The sequence below is a fragment of the Cyclopterus lumpus genome, chromosome 3 (assembly GCF_009769545.1).
Source record: "Cyclopterus lumpus isolate fCycLum1 chromosome 3, fCycLum1.pri, whole genome shotgun sequence".
Classification (NCBI taxonomy): domain Eukaryota; kingdom Metazoa; phylum Chordata; class Actinopteri; order Perciformes; family Cyclopteridae; genus Cyclopterus; species Cyclopterus lumpus.
In genome coordinates, this window is record NC_046968.1 from 7,860,124 (window position 1) to 7,877,292 (window position 17,169).

At 44.5% G+C, this 17,169-nt stretch overlaps 2 protein-coding genes across 3 annotated transcripts in view; both read left to right on the forward strand.

The window, feature by feature from the left end:
- Positions 1-9,751, forward strand: part of LOC117727835 (enhancer of mRNA-decapping protein 3-like) — a 19,089-nt gene extending 9,338 nt beyond the window's left edge. Inside the window, exons 5-7 of one of the 2 annotated variants that reach the window (XM_034528347.1) lie at positions 5,125-5,278; positions 6,746-6,963; positions 7,317-9,751. In XM_034528347.1, the coding sequence (XP_034384238.1) occupies positions 5,125-5,278; positions 6,746-6,963; positions 7,317-7,651 (707 nt within the window). In that variant the 3' untranslated portion in view covers positions 7,652-9,751. The remainder of the gene's footprint in view (positions 1-5,124; positions 5,279-6,745; positions 6,964-7,316) is intronic. The other variant, XM_034528354.1, reaches the window with a different exon arrangement.
- Positions 9,752-10,952: 1,201 nt separating this feature from the next.
- LOC117728134 (tyrosine-protein kinase CSK) overlaps positions 10,953-17,169 on the forward strand; it is a 32,516-nt gene continuing 26,299 nt past the window's right edge. Inside the window, exon 1 of the mRNA XM_034528891.1 lies at positions 10,953-11,253. The gene's annotated coding sequence lies outside the window, so the exon portion shown is untranslated. The remainder of the gene's footprint in view (positions 11,254-17,169) is intronic.

The following is a 17,169-nucleotide window of genomic DNA, read 5'->3' on the forward strand; positions in this document are numbered from 1 at the left end:
GTCGATATGGCAGCAACACATATTGAAACTGTTGCAAAGACAGATGTTGAATCAGGTTTTAGGGCCACCGGCTTTCAGCTCAAAGGCCCATGTTCAATTTGCCTCACCAATTCTGTAGTTGTTCCTGATATGACCCATGAAAGATGGGGGCATTTAGTCTGTACAAAAATAATAATAAATAAATATATAAATAAAAAAAAACTTACTTATAACTACATATGTTTACTCTATTTTTCCTTTTTAAATATCCGTTTTTATTATAGGTACCGATGGGTTTGGGATTGTCTGCCACAGACGGGGTAGGGAGGTCAGAGCACTGCGAGGCGGAACAACACACTGTTAATTAATATTAAAAACAGGAACAACAACCTGTTATTGACTTAATGGCAGATTTTATTTAGTTTAATCGGTCATAATGCTAGTGTTTAAAAATTAGGTGTGTGCCAAGAAGAGTTTGTCCTTATGCGGTTTTGTATTTATGAGGAAAGAAAAATAATAAAATTTGGGTGTCTTGTGTTTTTTATGGAGCCACGGACATTTTATCAGTGATTATGCCAGCTTTGTGTACACTGTTTGCTTTGGAGGGACTATTTTATTTTCCCACCGTCTTTAATCTTTGACCAAACACCGTTTGGAAGCACGGTGCTGCTTTTGCCAAAAGTAGACTTCTTTTACACAATACTGTAAAGCGCTCACTGAGTAATTTGCCGTAGCATCTCATTCTGCTGAACACAATGAGAAAAAACAACATGCACGATAAAGGGGGTCTCAGTGAATGCATTTGCCAGATAAAGGTCATCTTGGGGCAAATGGCATCATAACCTCCTGGTTACCGGTCATCATGACTTTTGACTCCACCCCGCTCCCCCTGTAATCGTCCCACAGAGACGATGAACACGTCCTTTAGCACACCCCTGCGCACTCTAGGAACCCGAGCATTACATAACTGGTTAACACAAACATAAGATAAGTCAATGGCATGCTAACGCAGGCCCCGGCGTCACTCCATAGGAACAGTGGAGAAAAGGCCTGAGTCGCATGGTGTGTGTGTGTGTGAGTAGGTGTCGTACCACAACTGGAGGGATCAAACTCCACCTGTGTCTGGTCTCAAGATAAGGTTGTGTGCATGGCCACAGTGGAGTGACTTGAGGAAGTTATTTCTTTGGTGAAATCTCTCTGTTCAGCACAGTTATATGTGCAGTATCTCCTCTCTCTTTCCCCTGAACAAGGATGACGGGGAACAAGTGTCGCCAGGCTGTCCGTCTGCCCGTGGTGACACCGAGCAGATCGGCAAAGAGTCTCCTCTTCTTACCGTGCAGGCAGATCTGCTTCCCAGGGCTGTCATCATAATCCCCGTCCTCTGCACTCTGTAATTAGCGTGCCGCCGCACAGCCTTACATAAACAGCACCTCTGAAACAGGAAAGAGCCACAGCACTCTTGACCTGGAATCTTTGCCAGTAAACAGACGTCAACAGTATGAGGATAGAGAAATTGCCCGCCTGTTTGCGATGGTTGCCATAGCGCGCTGGCATGGGTGTTTGACAGGCCTGTTTCTATAGACTATTGTTTATTGTGTCAAGAATTGTTTCAGACCGTGTAAGTTTACTTCCGCTATTGTCTTGCTTTCCTGCAGTGTGATTGACTCCAGCATTTTAGTGACGCCTCGTCGGAGCAAAACAAGCAATGCGGCAGCACAAACTGCAATCAAGCGAACTGTCAGCTGGTTATCCTAGTTTTTCTTTCATTTTTTCTGTCGTATCGCTTTGGAGAATGCAGGATGCAAAAGAAAAGAGTGACATCACAAAATATATTTAACCCACACGACCCACAGCGTGTGCAGTGATCTTCTCCCGAAACCTGCATGCTGTCGGGGAAAGGGAAGGCGAGTGTGGACGTGAGGCGTTTTAACTTTCAAGCTCCTTTCATGATTGTAGACTCTCTGGTTTTGACACGAGCAGTGGCGTTCACTCGCGCTGAAGACGAATCTAAAGAGTTTGTTTCCCACCGTCTTTAATCTTTGACCAAACACCGTTTGGAAGCACAGTTGCTGCTTTTGCCAAAAGTAGACTTCTTTTACACAATACTGTAAAGCGCTCACTGAGTAATTTGCCGTAGCATCTCATTCTGCTGAACACAATGAGAAAAAACAACATGCACGATAAAGGGGGTCTCAGTGAATGCATTTGCCAGATAAAGGTCATCTTGGGGCAAATGGCATCATAACCTCCTGGTTACCGGTCATCATGACTTTTGACTCCACCCCGCTCCCCCTGTAATCGGCCCACAGAAACGACGAACACGTCCTTTAGCAGGAGAACTTTGCTAACAGAATATCCAATGTGTTGCATGGTTTAATTGATATGTGCCCCCCTCCCCCACCCACCCAACTGAGCACTGATATGACCAAAATAGGGAAGAAAATAAAAAGGAATCTCACACATTACCACATTAAGCTGCTTTTCTGTGACCTTTCTCGCTACCGCCTCCTCAGAGTGGAGGTCAACGTAGTTCAATTGGCAGTGCGGCGGAGAGGAATGGAACAGCCTTGTCTAACCCTCCCTCACCCAGCGCCAGCCTCAGACACACACATGGCCCGCATCCAGCCGGCGTGTATTGCTTTCAGTGTCGTCAGTTCCCTTGTCATGCTTGAAGGATTGCTTCCAGCACAGTTTATTTTAGTGCTGCCGCATACTCACGACTACCCGGTTCAGCTAGTTGTGTGTGTGTGTGTGTGTGTGTGTGTGTGTGTGTGAGAGATGGCGTGCGTATGCTGAGTGCTTTTGGTAGCTGCAACTTCAGCAAGAGAGTTATTAAGGAGCGCACCTGGCGGGCTGGTTAAAAAACAATCGGTGCGCACGAGTGCAACTCCCACTTCCTCGGCGCGCTGCACTCGAGGCAGCAGTTTGCATGACAAGAAGCAGTTGACTCTTCCTCTGGTTATCGCTCTCGTGAGGATCGGCATTTCTGTCATGTATTAGCAGTCTTTGTGCGGTATCTATAAAAGAATAGTTGGAGGGGATTAGGGCCGACCTAAAGATAAGCAAGAATGTCCGCCAGGCACGGCATGAGTCTCTGTGTTTCTAAGTAATTATCTTGTGTTCGGGGGGGGGGGGGTCACTCTGTCCGCGGTGCATGCCGGGGTGAAATGTTGCCTCGTGCGAAAATTCGTGCATGCCGTTGAGGCCACCAAGTTCTCAGCTACCAGGCCAGAGATCCGTAGGAGGCCAATAAGGACTTAACTGCCTCCCAGCCGCTTCATTTATCAACGGGATCCTGAGCCCTGCAGTCCCCCGCAGCTTGACTTTCATTACCCTTCTGATCTGCCACGGGCAAAAGACAGAGCAAAAAGGCTCTTTTAAAAGGTTTCCGCACACTTCAGTTTGTACAGTGATAAAAGGCTGAGTTGTAGTTCTCTAATACAGTAGTAAAAAAAAAAAAAATACAATACAATAAAAGTATACAGGTGAAAGCAATTCTGACAATAAAGGGATTGAAGTGTTTTTTTTTTGGCTCCAGTAAGCACTCATGAGCCACCACTGCTTTGCCGTAGTTGTTGCCTTGCTTCCTCGTTGAGCAACGGGCCTCGTGCAGCAACATTCTCTTACATTTCTCTGAATTCAAGTCAACTCCACCAAACTATCCTAACCATCCAAATATGCTCTTACCCAGGTGATCGTACATCAGAGGTCAATTATCAGCATAGGTTACGCTCCCTAAACGCTGTATAAGAGCAGGTGTTGGACTGTATGCAAATACTCAAGCAGATGCCCGAGACCTGGAAAAAAATGCCTCTTGGAAGAAGAGTTTTTGCAGCAGTGAATTGGAGGCACTGTTAAAGTAAAATAAATGTTCTAGAGTCGGCATGAAAGAGCAGTAAATCAGCTCTTCAGAAGCCGAACAAAGGCCTTATTATCGAAGGGTTACAGTCTTAATTGGACGAATAGAATTATAATGACAAAAAATGTATATGTTCCTTAAATTAAAAACGTCCTTGAGTTGGACATACAATTTTTCGACCACTCTTAAATTTTGCGAGTAAAGCAAAAATATACCAAATATCGGTGAATCCCACAAATCAATGCGTTGCCAGCTAAATAAGAACCAATCGGGGATAACTACAAAAATATAAGAGGCAATGTGTTCTTGTATCGATTCCCACGTGAGGCCCGGTGGCGCCTAATGTAAAAAAAAATCCTAGCTGTGTCGTTGTAGGGGCACAGAACCTGTCAAATTACTATGAATTACTTTAAACTTTTTTTCTCTCCAGATTTTTACTTTGTTTAATAGCCTTTGGTAGATCAGTCAACAATTTGTTTTAAGAGACATGGTTGAGTCCACTGTTACCGCCACGCCTCCCCCATGTTTAGTCCTCCCCAATCTCTCACCACGGGTTGTTTGTCCCTTTGCTGTCACGCCAACATGCCCCATGTTTTGACTGAGACGGTAGCTGACGTGGGGGGTCCATCCGAGAGCTCAGGGCTGGGGATCGGTCCGACACCGCGGGGAAGGTGTGTGTGAACTCAGGGGCCCTGCGGGGAATGGGGGTCTCACTCTGGCAGCCTCGCGTTTTTCATATTTTGTAAAGGCTGCCAATCTCCTCTTTGTTGCAGCAGACTGTAGCGACAAATGGGAGAGGAAATAGAGAATCTTCCGTGATGGGCGCAAGATCGGCTCATGGGGAGGAGGAGGAGGAGGAGGAAGAGGAAGAAGAAGAAGGGGTACCCCCCCCCCCCCCCTCCTCCCCTCCCTCCCGTGTGTTTATCAATAGGCCAGCACTTGTCGTTATGTCAGGTTTCTGGGTTTCACCTCTTTCAAGGACATACTTTTTAAAATGAAATAGTTCTTATGAAGATGGAGGACAGTGCAGCTCTAATTTAGAAATTAGATACACGTCACACCATTCCAACGTAAGCCCACAAACATGGGCATATATATTCTTAATTTAAATTTGGATGAACTCTCCACGTTTGAGACTGAACTTTAGGCGTATGTTCCGTTGCATCGAACGCAAGAACACACACATGCATACATACACACATACACACTTGCACGCATACATACATACATACATACATACATACATATAACGGCATTGACATGCTCTCCATCCCATCTCTCTGCAGATTCGGGCCTGGTGGTTCCCAGCATCCCCTATGAGCTTCACAAGCGTCTGCTGGCGGCCGCGGAGCGCTGGGGCCTGTCTCTCGAGCGCAGGCTGGAGACGACCGGCGTCTGCTCCAGTCAGATGGCTCTCACTCTGCTGGGCGGACCGAACAGGTGAGAAATACCACTGTGGGTGTGACGCCTGGAGATAGAGCCGCTGGCGGCCTCCTCAGAGTAGTTATACAATCATCGGAGCAGGTCCGTCCAACCTTGTTTTCCCGTTTCCATGGCAATCATCTTTACTACCATGTCCCTATATATGTTACATGGTGTTAACCTTGACACTCCCTCCTTCAGGGTTTATTTTCTTAGAAAGGCACGACAGTGAGCGGTCACACGGACAGACTGAAGCCCTGCTCTGTGTTGTTTACCTTCGCGAGCAGTGTAATCTTATTTAAGATCAAAGAACGGCTGCACAGAGGCTCGTATAACAAACGGGTTTGTTTTCTCTGATTCTTTCATCAGTTTAGCAGCGCTCTACTACTTGTGGGTCTCAAGTTTACACTGGAGCCACTGCTCAGATCAAGTGCAATTTTGCATTGTAATACCAGAACCACTGGCGCTACAATGGCGTTCCACTGTTTCCCCATCGGTCAAACGAGTCCTTCAAGTTCAACTCAAAAAGTGTCCAGATACGTTAAATCAAGCTTCAAATGTGTTGCTTGGATGTCGAGCAATAAAAGCAAACTAATGGAACATTTTAAAGTTGTCATTAGAAGTAAGATAGTGGACAACAATGTGCCAACTTCATCACTAAAGAGATTACTGTGACTACAACAACAACAATTCTGGTGTGCTTTTTTGTTAGAAAGTGATGCATGTAATTTGTTTTGCAACAAACTGAAGCAGATACTTAATAACCAGATGAAGTTAGAAAGCTAACCAAATCATTTTCTATAAAGTTGTGCTTACCAGCTGCTATAGATGGCAGCAAGGTTGGACCATAGGCATCTTATTTTATTATGATCCTGTTTTATCATTATAAAAATAAATGTCTTGCCACACTATTTTGTTGGCCATATCAATTATGAGAAAAGCGAATCTGTCCGTAAATGAATGTTCCTGACCATTTTTACTGCCATTTTCCAATCACCTCACATTATCTAAAATATAAATATTAAAGAGATATAGGTTTCATAAATCACAGCTTTCTTTCATGCATGTTATTGCAAACATATACACATGTTAACTACTTTATAAATGAGACCAAATAAATGCATTTAGGCGGAGTTAACTAAGTCATACTTTTAATTTCAGATAACTAAAATACATCTATTTTTTTTACAACCACTAGCTTTGTTATTGATTAGGTTTTCTAAAAAGTTTTTTATGTATGTTCATTGTATGTTTTTGAAGCAAATGTGTACGTAGTCTTTTAACCTACCTTTAGTTACCTCTTAGTGTTTCATGCATGTTGGGGTGTCTTTGAACTAACGTGCTGTCCTTTTGTTGGATGTTGGCCAGTCAGCACGTTGGCTATGATGCAATTTGTTTGATCACATATTTATTGTTCAACCTACGAATACTGCATCTGATGTCTTTCTTCCTGCAGTAATATTGTCATATCTTAAATGTCTCCAGACTCACCCCCAAAAACGTTCACCAGAGGCCCACTGTAGTCCTCCTGTGTGGGCCACACATCCAGGGAGCCCAGGGCGTCAGCTGTGGCAGACACTTGGCCAACCACGGGGTGGAGGTCATCCTGTTCCTGCCCAATTTCGTCAAGATGCAGGAGTCGGTCACCGGCGAGGTCCACCTCTACACCAGGACTGGCAGCAAGCAGGTGGCCAGTGTCAAAGGTAGAACACACCGAGAGTACAGAGAGCAGGTGGATTGTGAAATCAGCTGTAGAGTTAGTGACACTGATGGAAAGGGCCATGAGGATCTATGTGAACATGATTCAGAGCGTCTGAGAGGACCGGCTGTGTTGTCCTGTTGGAACAGACCAGCACAGAGAAATGTCGCCCTCTAGTGGAGCAGCGGCATTAAAGGCACGTTGCGTCTATATTGACGATAATTTATGACTCCACACATTTATGATGACTTTACATGCATTCATATGAGTATCTCCTGGTTTCAGTTATTAGCCGGATCCCAAGTATCTTCGTGCCTTTTTGAAACACTACGCTCATCAACATCTCCTCTGTTCCAGACCTGCCGACAAGCCCAGTCGACCTGGTCATCAACTGCCTGGACTGCCACGAGAACCCAATGCTGGGGGAGCAGTCCTGGTACCAATTGGCCGCCGACTGGGCCAACCAGAACCGTGCTCCCGTCCTGAGTATCGACCCCGCGATCGGTGGTCCGCATCAGACTGTCGAGGCGAAGTGGACCCTCTCTTTGGGCCTTCCTTTACCGTTGACCGAGACAGAGAGCAGGGTCTACCTCTGTGACATTGGCATCCCGAAACTGGTTTTCCAGGAAGTTGGAATCCGCTACCGTTCACCGTTTGGATGTAAATTTGTCATTCCCTTGCACACGCCATAACGGAGAAGCCACTGACATTGAGTTACAATAGGTCTGCTCCTCTCAGTGGGTAATGGTACCATTGTGTATGTGGCAATAGGACAAAGAATATTTGGTCAGAAAGTGTATACAACTTCAGGACACGTCTGAAAGCATATGGTGTAGTGCTTTCCTTGCTGCCCCTCTGGAAACTCCCGGAGAAGGAGGGGGTGGTGCCGCGCGTTGCGTGCGACATCGCCTGTTTTTGAGAGGGAAAGGTTTCCTGTTCTTTGGCGTGTTTTGATAAGGGCTCTGGGTGGCTATGTGAATGTGTTTACAAAACGCTGACCACTGAGTCCGCAACCTCTGATCCTGTGACCAGTCAGAGTAGCAGAGACACAGTTCCTGTTTCCTCCTCCAGATTGCATGTGGAGGCCGGTCCCGACCCCGTGACCCTGTGACCCCTTGATCCCGTGCATAGCTCTGCCCAAAGCTGTCTGCCAACCCAAACCTGATATTCATCTAGCAAACACGTCCATTATCTTTCAATTTAATGCAATGTTGGATCCACTCAAATGGGTGGGTTTAGTCACGTAATGGTCATAGCATGTTTGACTGAAACGGTGTTCTTACACAGAATTTATATTTGTATTTGTATTTATTTTTGGAATACTTCTCAGGAACAATGTATGAAACATGTAAACAACTTTATATGTACAGTACATCCAATAGCACTCTCGCTGCCCTGTCTGTTGAGTCCTTAACCACTAACACTGAACATGAAAAGGAGATGTCACCCCTGAGGCTTAATTTTCTGTATTTCTGAAGTCTTGCAGATTAGTCCGGATTTTGAAGCACACATTCCATGGACCAAAAACATCTTGTACCAGGTTTATCTCTAGGGATTACGGCTCGTTTGGTTGGGTGAAACTTAATTATTATTTTCCATTTTGACGCCTCAGTTTCAGCCACCGAAGTAACCATTCCTTTTGTCTGGTAACCGTAGCGATCTTCTGTTAAAACCTCAGATCAGCAAACTGTCAACGTTACAAGGAAAAGGACAATCTGATTTTTCGACTGGCAGCTACGCACTTTTGAAATTATGGTGGTGTCTTTTTGTTTCTTTTTTTTTAGAGCGCTTAAGTTATTGTGTTATGAACTGCTTTTCCAACTGCTAAATAAATCAAGGAGTCAGTTCAAACCTGAGAGTCAAACTAGCCAAAAGTAATAAATGCCCTTTTTGCAGACTGCTTTGCAGAGTTTTCACTCGACTAACTGCAACACTTTGGAACCGATTAATCATTTATTGCACTTCAGTCCTCTCTGAACCAAATGTGTGATGGAGGGGTGATACATTTTGATTAAAGCTGCAGCTACGGCTGCTCTGCCAAAAACATTTAGAAAGAATCGAGTCATTTGTGGTGAACAAGAGTGTTTCAATTGACACCTCCACAACAGATCTGGGACCTGAGAGTTTACCCAATACCAGATACTGCCCAGATCCAGGTGTGCACAGCTGGGAGGGGGAGGAGAGTGGATGAATCTGTTGTTGGTTGGAATATTAATATAAGTCAAACCTCCACTCAGGGAAACACTAGCAGTTAGTTTTAAGACACTGCAGCTTTTTTCTCTGCTTTTTCAGAGCCTCATCTTTTTCCCTCTCTATTACAGCAAAGACTAAATGGAACACTTAAAATGTGATCATGATTGTAATAAAGCAATCAAGTAAAAAAATAAAAGAAAGAAGAAACATTTCTTGTAAATTTGATTTGGGTGGATCTTGAGATTATGTATTGTGAGGGGGGGCGAGGAAAACCTTGCGACACAAAATAATGTGAATTCAGTGCTGATGGGGTTGTACCTCGTGTTTTTTTTCAGAAGTGTCGTCAACTCAACTGGACAATGTTGAAGATATTTTGTACCTAGAGTTTTGACTGATTTGTTATTTCTGACGGCCGTGTGTAAGCCTGGTGAAGAGCATTATGAAGAGCGTCCTCTAAAAACATGTGGTGTGCATGTGTATAATGTGTCTTTAGGTAGACATGTGATCCCTGGTCTTCTGAAACGATGCAGACGCTACAGGGTGGGCGCTCCTTTATATGCAACTAATAAATTAAAAAATATTCGCAACCGCTGTGTTTATAATTGTGAGATGTGTCGTTTGTGGTCATTGCGGAAACCCTTCAATAACTAAACCTCAGGACTGTTTTGAGACGCTCACTATATTGTATTTACGTGTGACGCTGCTGTATACTTTAACTATATTTAGGAGGAAAATACTGTACTTTTACCCAACTATAATTGTTTGACAGCTATAATAACTGCTTTGGACATTGGTATTTAAAATACAAAATGTATGATCATTTTTTTAGAATTAGCCTTTTTTATCTGCTGCAACATTCAAATGCTACGAACACATTTATGCACCAAGGAGTTATCCAATAATATAACACAATGAAAGTGGCCACTCAGCATGGTGAGTTACTATAGTTATAGTACATTATTTCATAAGTATTAAAAGACTACTTGTAGTGAAGCCTATTTCTGAAAGTGACATTGTTCTACTTGCATGAATATGAATACTCATATAGTGTGTGTGTCTGTGGTTTTTACAGCGTAGCCTACATTTAAACACGCCATAGCATGATAAACACAGGTGTAAGCAATAACATTAATTACGGCTGCATTTTATTTGGGTGTTCTACTTCCAGAGCCTTGGTTTGGTGCATATTTGGTTACTGAGCTAACTAATTCGGATTTGGACGTGAAATGGAGCCGTCGTTAATGTAATTAGTTGCACCTGTGATTTACCAACAAAGGAGGCCGCGATTAGACCCCTGTTTATAATTACTGTGGTATTTATGGTAATCGGTCAAACGTGTTTATTTAGGAAAGCGTGTACATGACTGCCACTGGGCCCCTGAACAGGCAGACACAACGCTTACTAACACAGTGTAACTGCATATATCCCCAACAAATCGTTTAATCATATTCAAACCAAAGTAGCGTACGGTGAATAAGGGGAATGTATCTGTATATTAGTATCATATCTAATGTGTGACAGGACAGAAACGGTGGGTTTTGCACAAGTATCGGTTATCCTGAGGGAAGGTGTGGAGGACCCGGATACAGTAGTAGGCCATGTACCGGTATATTACAGCACATGCCCACCTGTACTCCCCCCACACCATGGCCGTGCCCGCTTTAAAGCGCAGCATGCGACCGCCTCGGGGAACACATTTCCCTCAGTAACAAGTCTGCCATCAGTTGACAGTATCACCTGTTGGCCACGCGGCTGTGCTAGCAGACCGCTCGCGACCCCAGTGGCTGCCCCTATCCCTCTGCGCATGCGTGTTCCTCTGACGAAGCGGAGACCATTTCCTCCAGCAGCAGGGCCTCTCAGAGCCCCCCACCGCCCCCCTCCCTTCCCCACACACACGCACACACATACACGCGCAAAAACATACACACACATGCAGGCAGAGTACGGAAAAACGTCAAAGCAAAACCACGTCTGGGATTGTCTAACCTCAACGCCGCTAAACCTGGATGCCCCCCCAGCAATCCAAGGAGTCATCCTAATGGGCCTTCATCGCTAATTTGCAGCAACATCTGGTCGACAACACAGCGGTATCTTTTTGCGGGTGAGTTGCCCACAGTGCAGTCCCTGTTTTGTCTCGTTGTGTTGCCGCTGCTGCGACCGCTGTAACGGGTTTAGCTCGGGACGCTTCGGTATAAACGTTGGCGGTCGTTGTTGTTGGGGCTGTGGTTCACTCCAGGGCTTGGACGTGTTGCGACACACGGCGTTACATCCGTTAACGTTAAACCCGCTAGCGTTAGCTGCTAGTAACGGCCAATGTAACGTCACGAGACCCATTACCGGACACTGTTTATGCTAGGTCCAAACTAGATGTGTAGCCCACCGTTCGGGTCCCCCGGTGCCTCCGTTGGGGTTGACAGCAGAGCAACAAAGGCGCGCGCACACACACACAATGTGTAACACGGTAACGGGTTTAAAGACGTTCGTGTTGTCGTTTACGTTGCCTACCAATGTGTTTTTGTTGTGGGGGGTTTGCAGCTCTTCCCAACAAAAAAACCCTCCGAGTCACCCACCATCCTCCTTTCTTCTGGTTCCATAGTCGGACACCCTGGTCGCGGCTTACGTTTTGAGCCTTTGTTTACCTTTCACTCTATTCCCTGTCTTTTCCCCACACATGCTGTGCCGCTCGTTGCGATTTGGTGCTGTCGGGGAGCCAACATCTGAAGCCGGGGGTCGGTTAAACGAGGACCGTTTGCAACGGTGTGATACAAGCGGATGCCTCGTTTTGGACGCGTTTAAAACGTCGTCAACGTAGCGGGACAGTTGTGTCGTCGCAATAATAAAAAAAAAGTAAAACTTCTACCAATACTGCAGTCTGGACCTTTTTTAGTTTCCGTTTTTTTATTATGCTTGAAACAATTAGCATTAGAAGCATGAGTCTGTCCGATGTTTGTAGCCCCACACACGCGGCACTAGAATAAGGTAATGGGTCTGGAGCTGAGGTTCAATGTGCATGGAGGAAACACGGATTTTCTCTATTGTTTTAATATATTGTCTATTCATTTGTGACATTCTTCAGTATTTCTCTTTGTTTTAACTACATTTAAGTCACTGTTTATATAATTGTGACTTATAATTATGACTTTATAATGACAGCTGATAGAAAAATACAACAACACAGTTATGATTATACTGTTTATCTCCGCCCCACACACACTCCACAGGGAGGTCAAAGGTCAGGGCATCATAAGAGATTAAAGAGCTCTGGCATCTTGCTCAACGACACTTCAGCACGGATTGCTAATACTCAGATTAACGAACATTAAATGCCTAAAAATGTAATTGTGTTCTGGCAAAATGTTTATTTTTTTTCCTTTTTTTAAATAATCTGGCCAGTCTGCCATCCTAGCAGTTTTGGCCTTGTTTGTCAGTTCCCAGTGGGGACTGAAATGTACATACCTTTGCAAGCTGTGGCAGGACTGACAAAAGCTGTGCAGTGTCTATAGTCAGCCTCCATTGTTACTTTGCACAGTGTTCCCGTGTTCCCTGGGTGAGGAATGCCCGACTGCTCTGCCTAATGCACTTACAATCGTACTCCCGGGTTGTTTTCGGGGAGCCAATCTAATAGTAGCGTATTATCTCAGAGCAGTCCCTTGTTATCTGACCTGTCACTGACAAATATTATCCCTCCAAATCTTGATCTCTATTTTGATAACTGTTTTTTAGTCAGTTTGAGGCTGACCAGCATTCTGCGTTTGTTACCCCGCTCAGAGGAATGTCAGGGATCCGTTTGTTCGGGCTAACCTGCTGCCGGTGTGTCCGACAGAGCGCCGCAAGGGACTGCAGTTAGAGCGGTGACGACGGATGCTTCGATGCGAAAATTAATAAGCCATTTTAAGCCCACAGTGTTTCATTTCATTGTTGCTGTGTAACGTACCGGGCCTCTAAATACAGCATTGACCCTGTAGTCTCAGTAGTGAGACTGTGTAGCCCTCCCCTCCGCTAAGTCGGGGCTTATCTAGTAAGGTGGCTTCGCCCACACTAAGTTCTTCTTTGTCAATGACTCTTTCCCCATCTCTCCGACCGACTGCTGGCTAGATCGGAGTAGTCTAATTGAGGTGCAGCTTGACGAAGACTAGAGGTGACAGGACATGTCCATCGTGTACTTCTGCAGGCCAGGCTTCATGTCAGCCCTGTCCTTTTTAGCTATGAGGGGGAGGGGGGAATGGGGGTCAATAAACCCTCACTGTCTGGTCGATCATAAAAGCTGCGAGGGGGCTGAGCCGCGTTGCTGTCTTGCGTTAAGCCCGTCTCATACGCTCTCAGCAGGGAGGTAATGGCTCCTCTGTCTGTACACTGACCATCTCATTGCCCATTTGAAGCCCGTCCAAGTGCCCCTGCTGACCTCCACACAATTGCTGCGTTTAGTCCCACCCTTTCTCCCCAATGTCCGCTGTCTCTTTAATCAGCAAGTGCAATAACAGAGAGGGGGATTCATCACGGAGACGACGGTGCAGAGCTTAACAGTATACTGACACTCCCGAGCAACAGGACATCACAGATGGTGCGCAGACACACTGTGCCCGACAGGAGGGGTCACTCTGTGGAGATGCGCTCAACGTCACAAACTCGGCGTCCGCCTGCGTTTCAGCAGCCTGGTATAGTGCGTTAGCGGCGCATGCGTCTTTATACCCAGATGCAGACCGTGATGGGTTTTTATTGTGTCTTATAAGGTTTTGTGCACATCCCCTGAGTTATGCAGGTTCATTGTAAATGTTGCAGATCTGTTCTTCACCTGCAGTGCTTCCTCTTTTTAAATGTGTTGAGAGACCGAAGAGGTGTATTATCATATCACGTTTACTGACATTTGGCCGACTCCTATTCAAGCTGTTTGAAACATACTATTTATTTAGTTATACACACGTTTCTGTTAGGGCTGCAATTACTGGTTATTTGAATTATCAGTAATTGTGCAGATTAATCGATTAGTTGTTTGGTATTTGTTCAACAGTCCAAAGCCCAAAGTTATTACATTTACCATCAGCAACAGCTGAGAAAAATGTATTTTTAAAAAAACAGCAAATATGCACATGTAAGACATTTTAGTTCAGTAACATGTTCAGTACTTTTGCTTCCAACATGAATCCATTATTGAAACAGTTGCATATATTCTGTTGTCTTTATTTTTAGTCTGCAGGTAATTTGTCTTTGCCATGATACTCTTTTTAGTTTCTTACTGTGTGATACAAGTGTTGCCTTGCGAAGCATTGTCGATTTGGTCATATCCTCCTTCCCAGTGATCCCACCTCCCAGTAGAATAGCGGCATTGTGGCTGCCATCTTGCGTACTAACTCAGTGAGGCCTCTCAATCTGGGCAGCGGCCGGGCGGTCAGGCAGCTCCTTGAAGGGCCGGGAGGCTTCTTCCGCCACGCCTGCTGGCGAGCTGCACAATGTAGGCAATGAGTAGAGCCGTGGGCCTGACACATGCCCAGTCTCTCACGATGTACGCGGCATGCAGAGACTTCCCACGCAAACTGCAATTATATATATTAAAGAGTATAGCATTTCATAAAAGCTCATATCACATTGTTTGTTTCCTCTTTGCACTGTTAATGTGTTGTTACTGGACCTATGGCGGTAACATTTTAGGGACTCCATCCATACATCAAAGAAAAAAAACATACTGTTACTGTCTACGACTTGCCAAACACAACAGGATTACCAAAAACTAAAACAAAGTGTATTTCTCCATAACCTCTGTTTTTGCCCTTGCCACATTTAAGAAGAAGAGATATCCTGTAAGGAGCCTCATCCATCAGCCTAGACCCCCCGCACTCCCCCCCCCCCCCCACACACACACACACACACTGGTTCCTGTAACCTGTAGCTGAAAGGCTTTTATTATACACATAACAATTTCCTGCCTGAGGTGACTGCATTGTGTCCTTTTTAGTTTCTCACCTTTTGTGAGTAGTTCAGTTGCTACTTGATGTAGTCGCCTTACTCATTTGGGCCTTCATCACTTTGCTGTGTGAAACGATGCCGATGACCAAGACCGTGCTTTTCTCGAGCTTCGTGTCCAACTGCAGCCTGATTTTCTTATTGTTTTTGTGATGATTCAGGTTCAAAACGTAACAGGTCCCAAATGTGCATTTAAGAGTCATAGCAAAATAAAACGCAGACATTGAAATGCCATATTGTGCGACATGATGTACACTGTAGCCAGAGATGATTGAGATTTGTAAATTGGTTGGGATTTCTCCATGCAGTTAATACTTTATATATATATATATATATATATATATATATGAGCCAATTGCCAGTTTTCAGTGAGGATTCCTTTTTTTATTGCAGCGAAGTTTAATTTGTCAGGCATCTTTTTCAGTGGATTGACCCAAAACGGGCATTAACATCTGGTTTTTTTCAACCCATGAACTGTTACTGATATGATGGAGAACTGCACTTGTCACATGCACGTAGATGACGTGTCGAACGGATCTCTGAGCTTAGGACATGTGTTTCCTAGTCAAACAGGAAGTGGACCATGCCACAGTCCAGGTTCTCCTTTGCTCACCCCCAGTGTCTGATCTCTTGTCTCCCTGCACACCGCAACAACGCTTCCTGGTTCATTGTGGTCCATCGTATGTAGGCCAATATGTGGAGATGAAGAGGAAGTAAGCAGTCGGTATAAAGTTGATGGGGGGGGGGGGTTCTCCCTTATACACGTAGTAAACTCCGCTGCCATTATTGCGACTGTCCTGAAAAGATCACAGGATGAATCGCTGATGACAATGAATCCCTTCTCAGAGGCTCCCCCCGCTTCCTCTTTTAGCCGCCGTCCCATACATGAGTCGTGTTTTTACATGCATCGCACACCTGAGTTTCACAAAGATATATATATATATATATATATATATATATATGCATAAATGCACCTACTTTAATGATGTCGCTGATACGTGAAGTGGCCTGAATTAGGTCTCCACTCTAACACAGCTTTTTCTATGAAAGGATGATTATTTTACATGATGTTTTCTCTGCGTAAAAATTCCCCTCATGATCTTTTTTATATACAGTGTGTGTTATATTATTTTTGATCAAAGCAAACATTATTTTCCTGATGTTTTCAATTGAGAGATTAAAAACCTGCACAGCGTAGAGATGCTTATTGTTGACCGCGGCGGCCTGATTCTGATACACCAGCTGATGAGCCCCATGACTTACTGAGAGGAAGGTAGCATCACGGGAGCATAAATAGATGCAGAATGATGGATTTAGCGATACGAGGCAGATGGATAATTCTTTAGGACTTATCTTCTTCCATCATATACACGCAAATCCTGGCAGCGACAGAATTTCATCATCGAGGTCCTGTGGCCCATGACCTCTCAATCGCAGCATGAAATGTTGAATATTTAGGGAAACAATCCATATGTGTTTTTAGCTAAATCCTGTCAAATTCTGTCGCATCCGAAGCTGTCATCATATTCCCCAGTTTGATTATATATTTAGATCCTCAGTACCACTCGCTAACAAGACAGCTCGTCCCACTCCACATTTGTTAAATGTATATGCTCATCTCGCTTATTAGCTTCTCATGCACCCTGTGATCATCTCATACTCTGGATACCTTCACTCTGCATGCGAGTTGTTGCATGCTCTCATTAACAGGACTAAATCAGTAATATACTGCAGTAGCAATGCAGGATATGGATATTAACCAGTATTGTATATAGGCTGTAACCACAATATCCGGTTTTACTATGAGAATTAACATTGCTTTATTCTATTCTTGTATGTAAACAAATCTTTTTTGAGCAGCAATACAAGAAGTTCCAAAATCTTGAAAATGCATTTGCATCTAAACAAGTAGCTAAACAATTAGCTTTCATTTATTAACCTATTCTCATTAGCAAACTTGTGCAGTGGACGAGGATGGACGGACACTCGCCAAACGGTAGAACATATTTCTGCAGATTGATGTTCGGCTGTTATTACCTCCCTTACTTGTGAGGGTGTT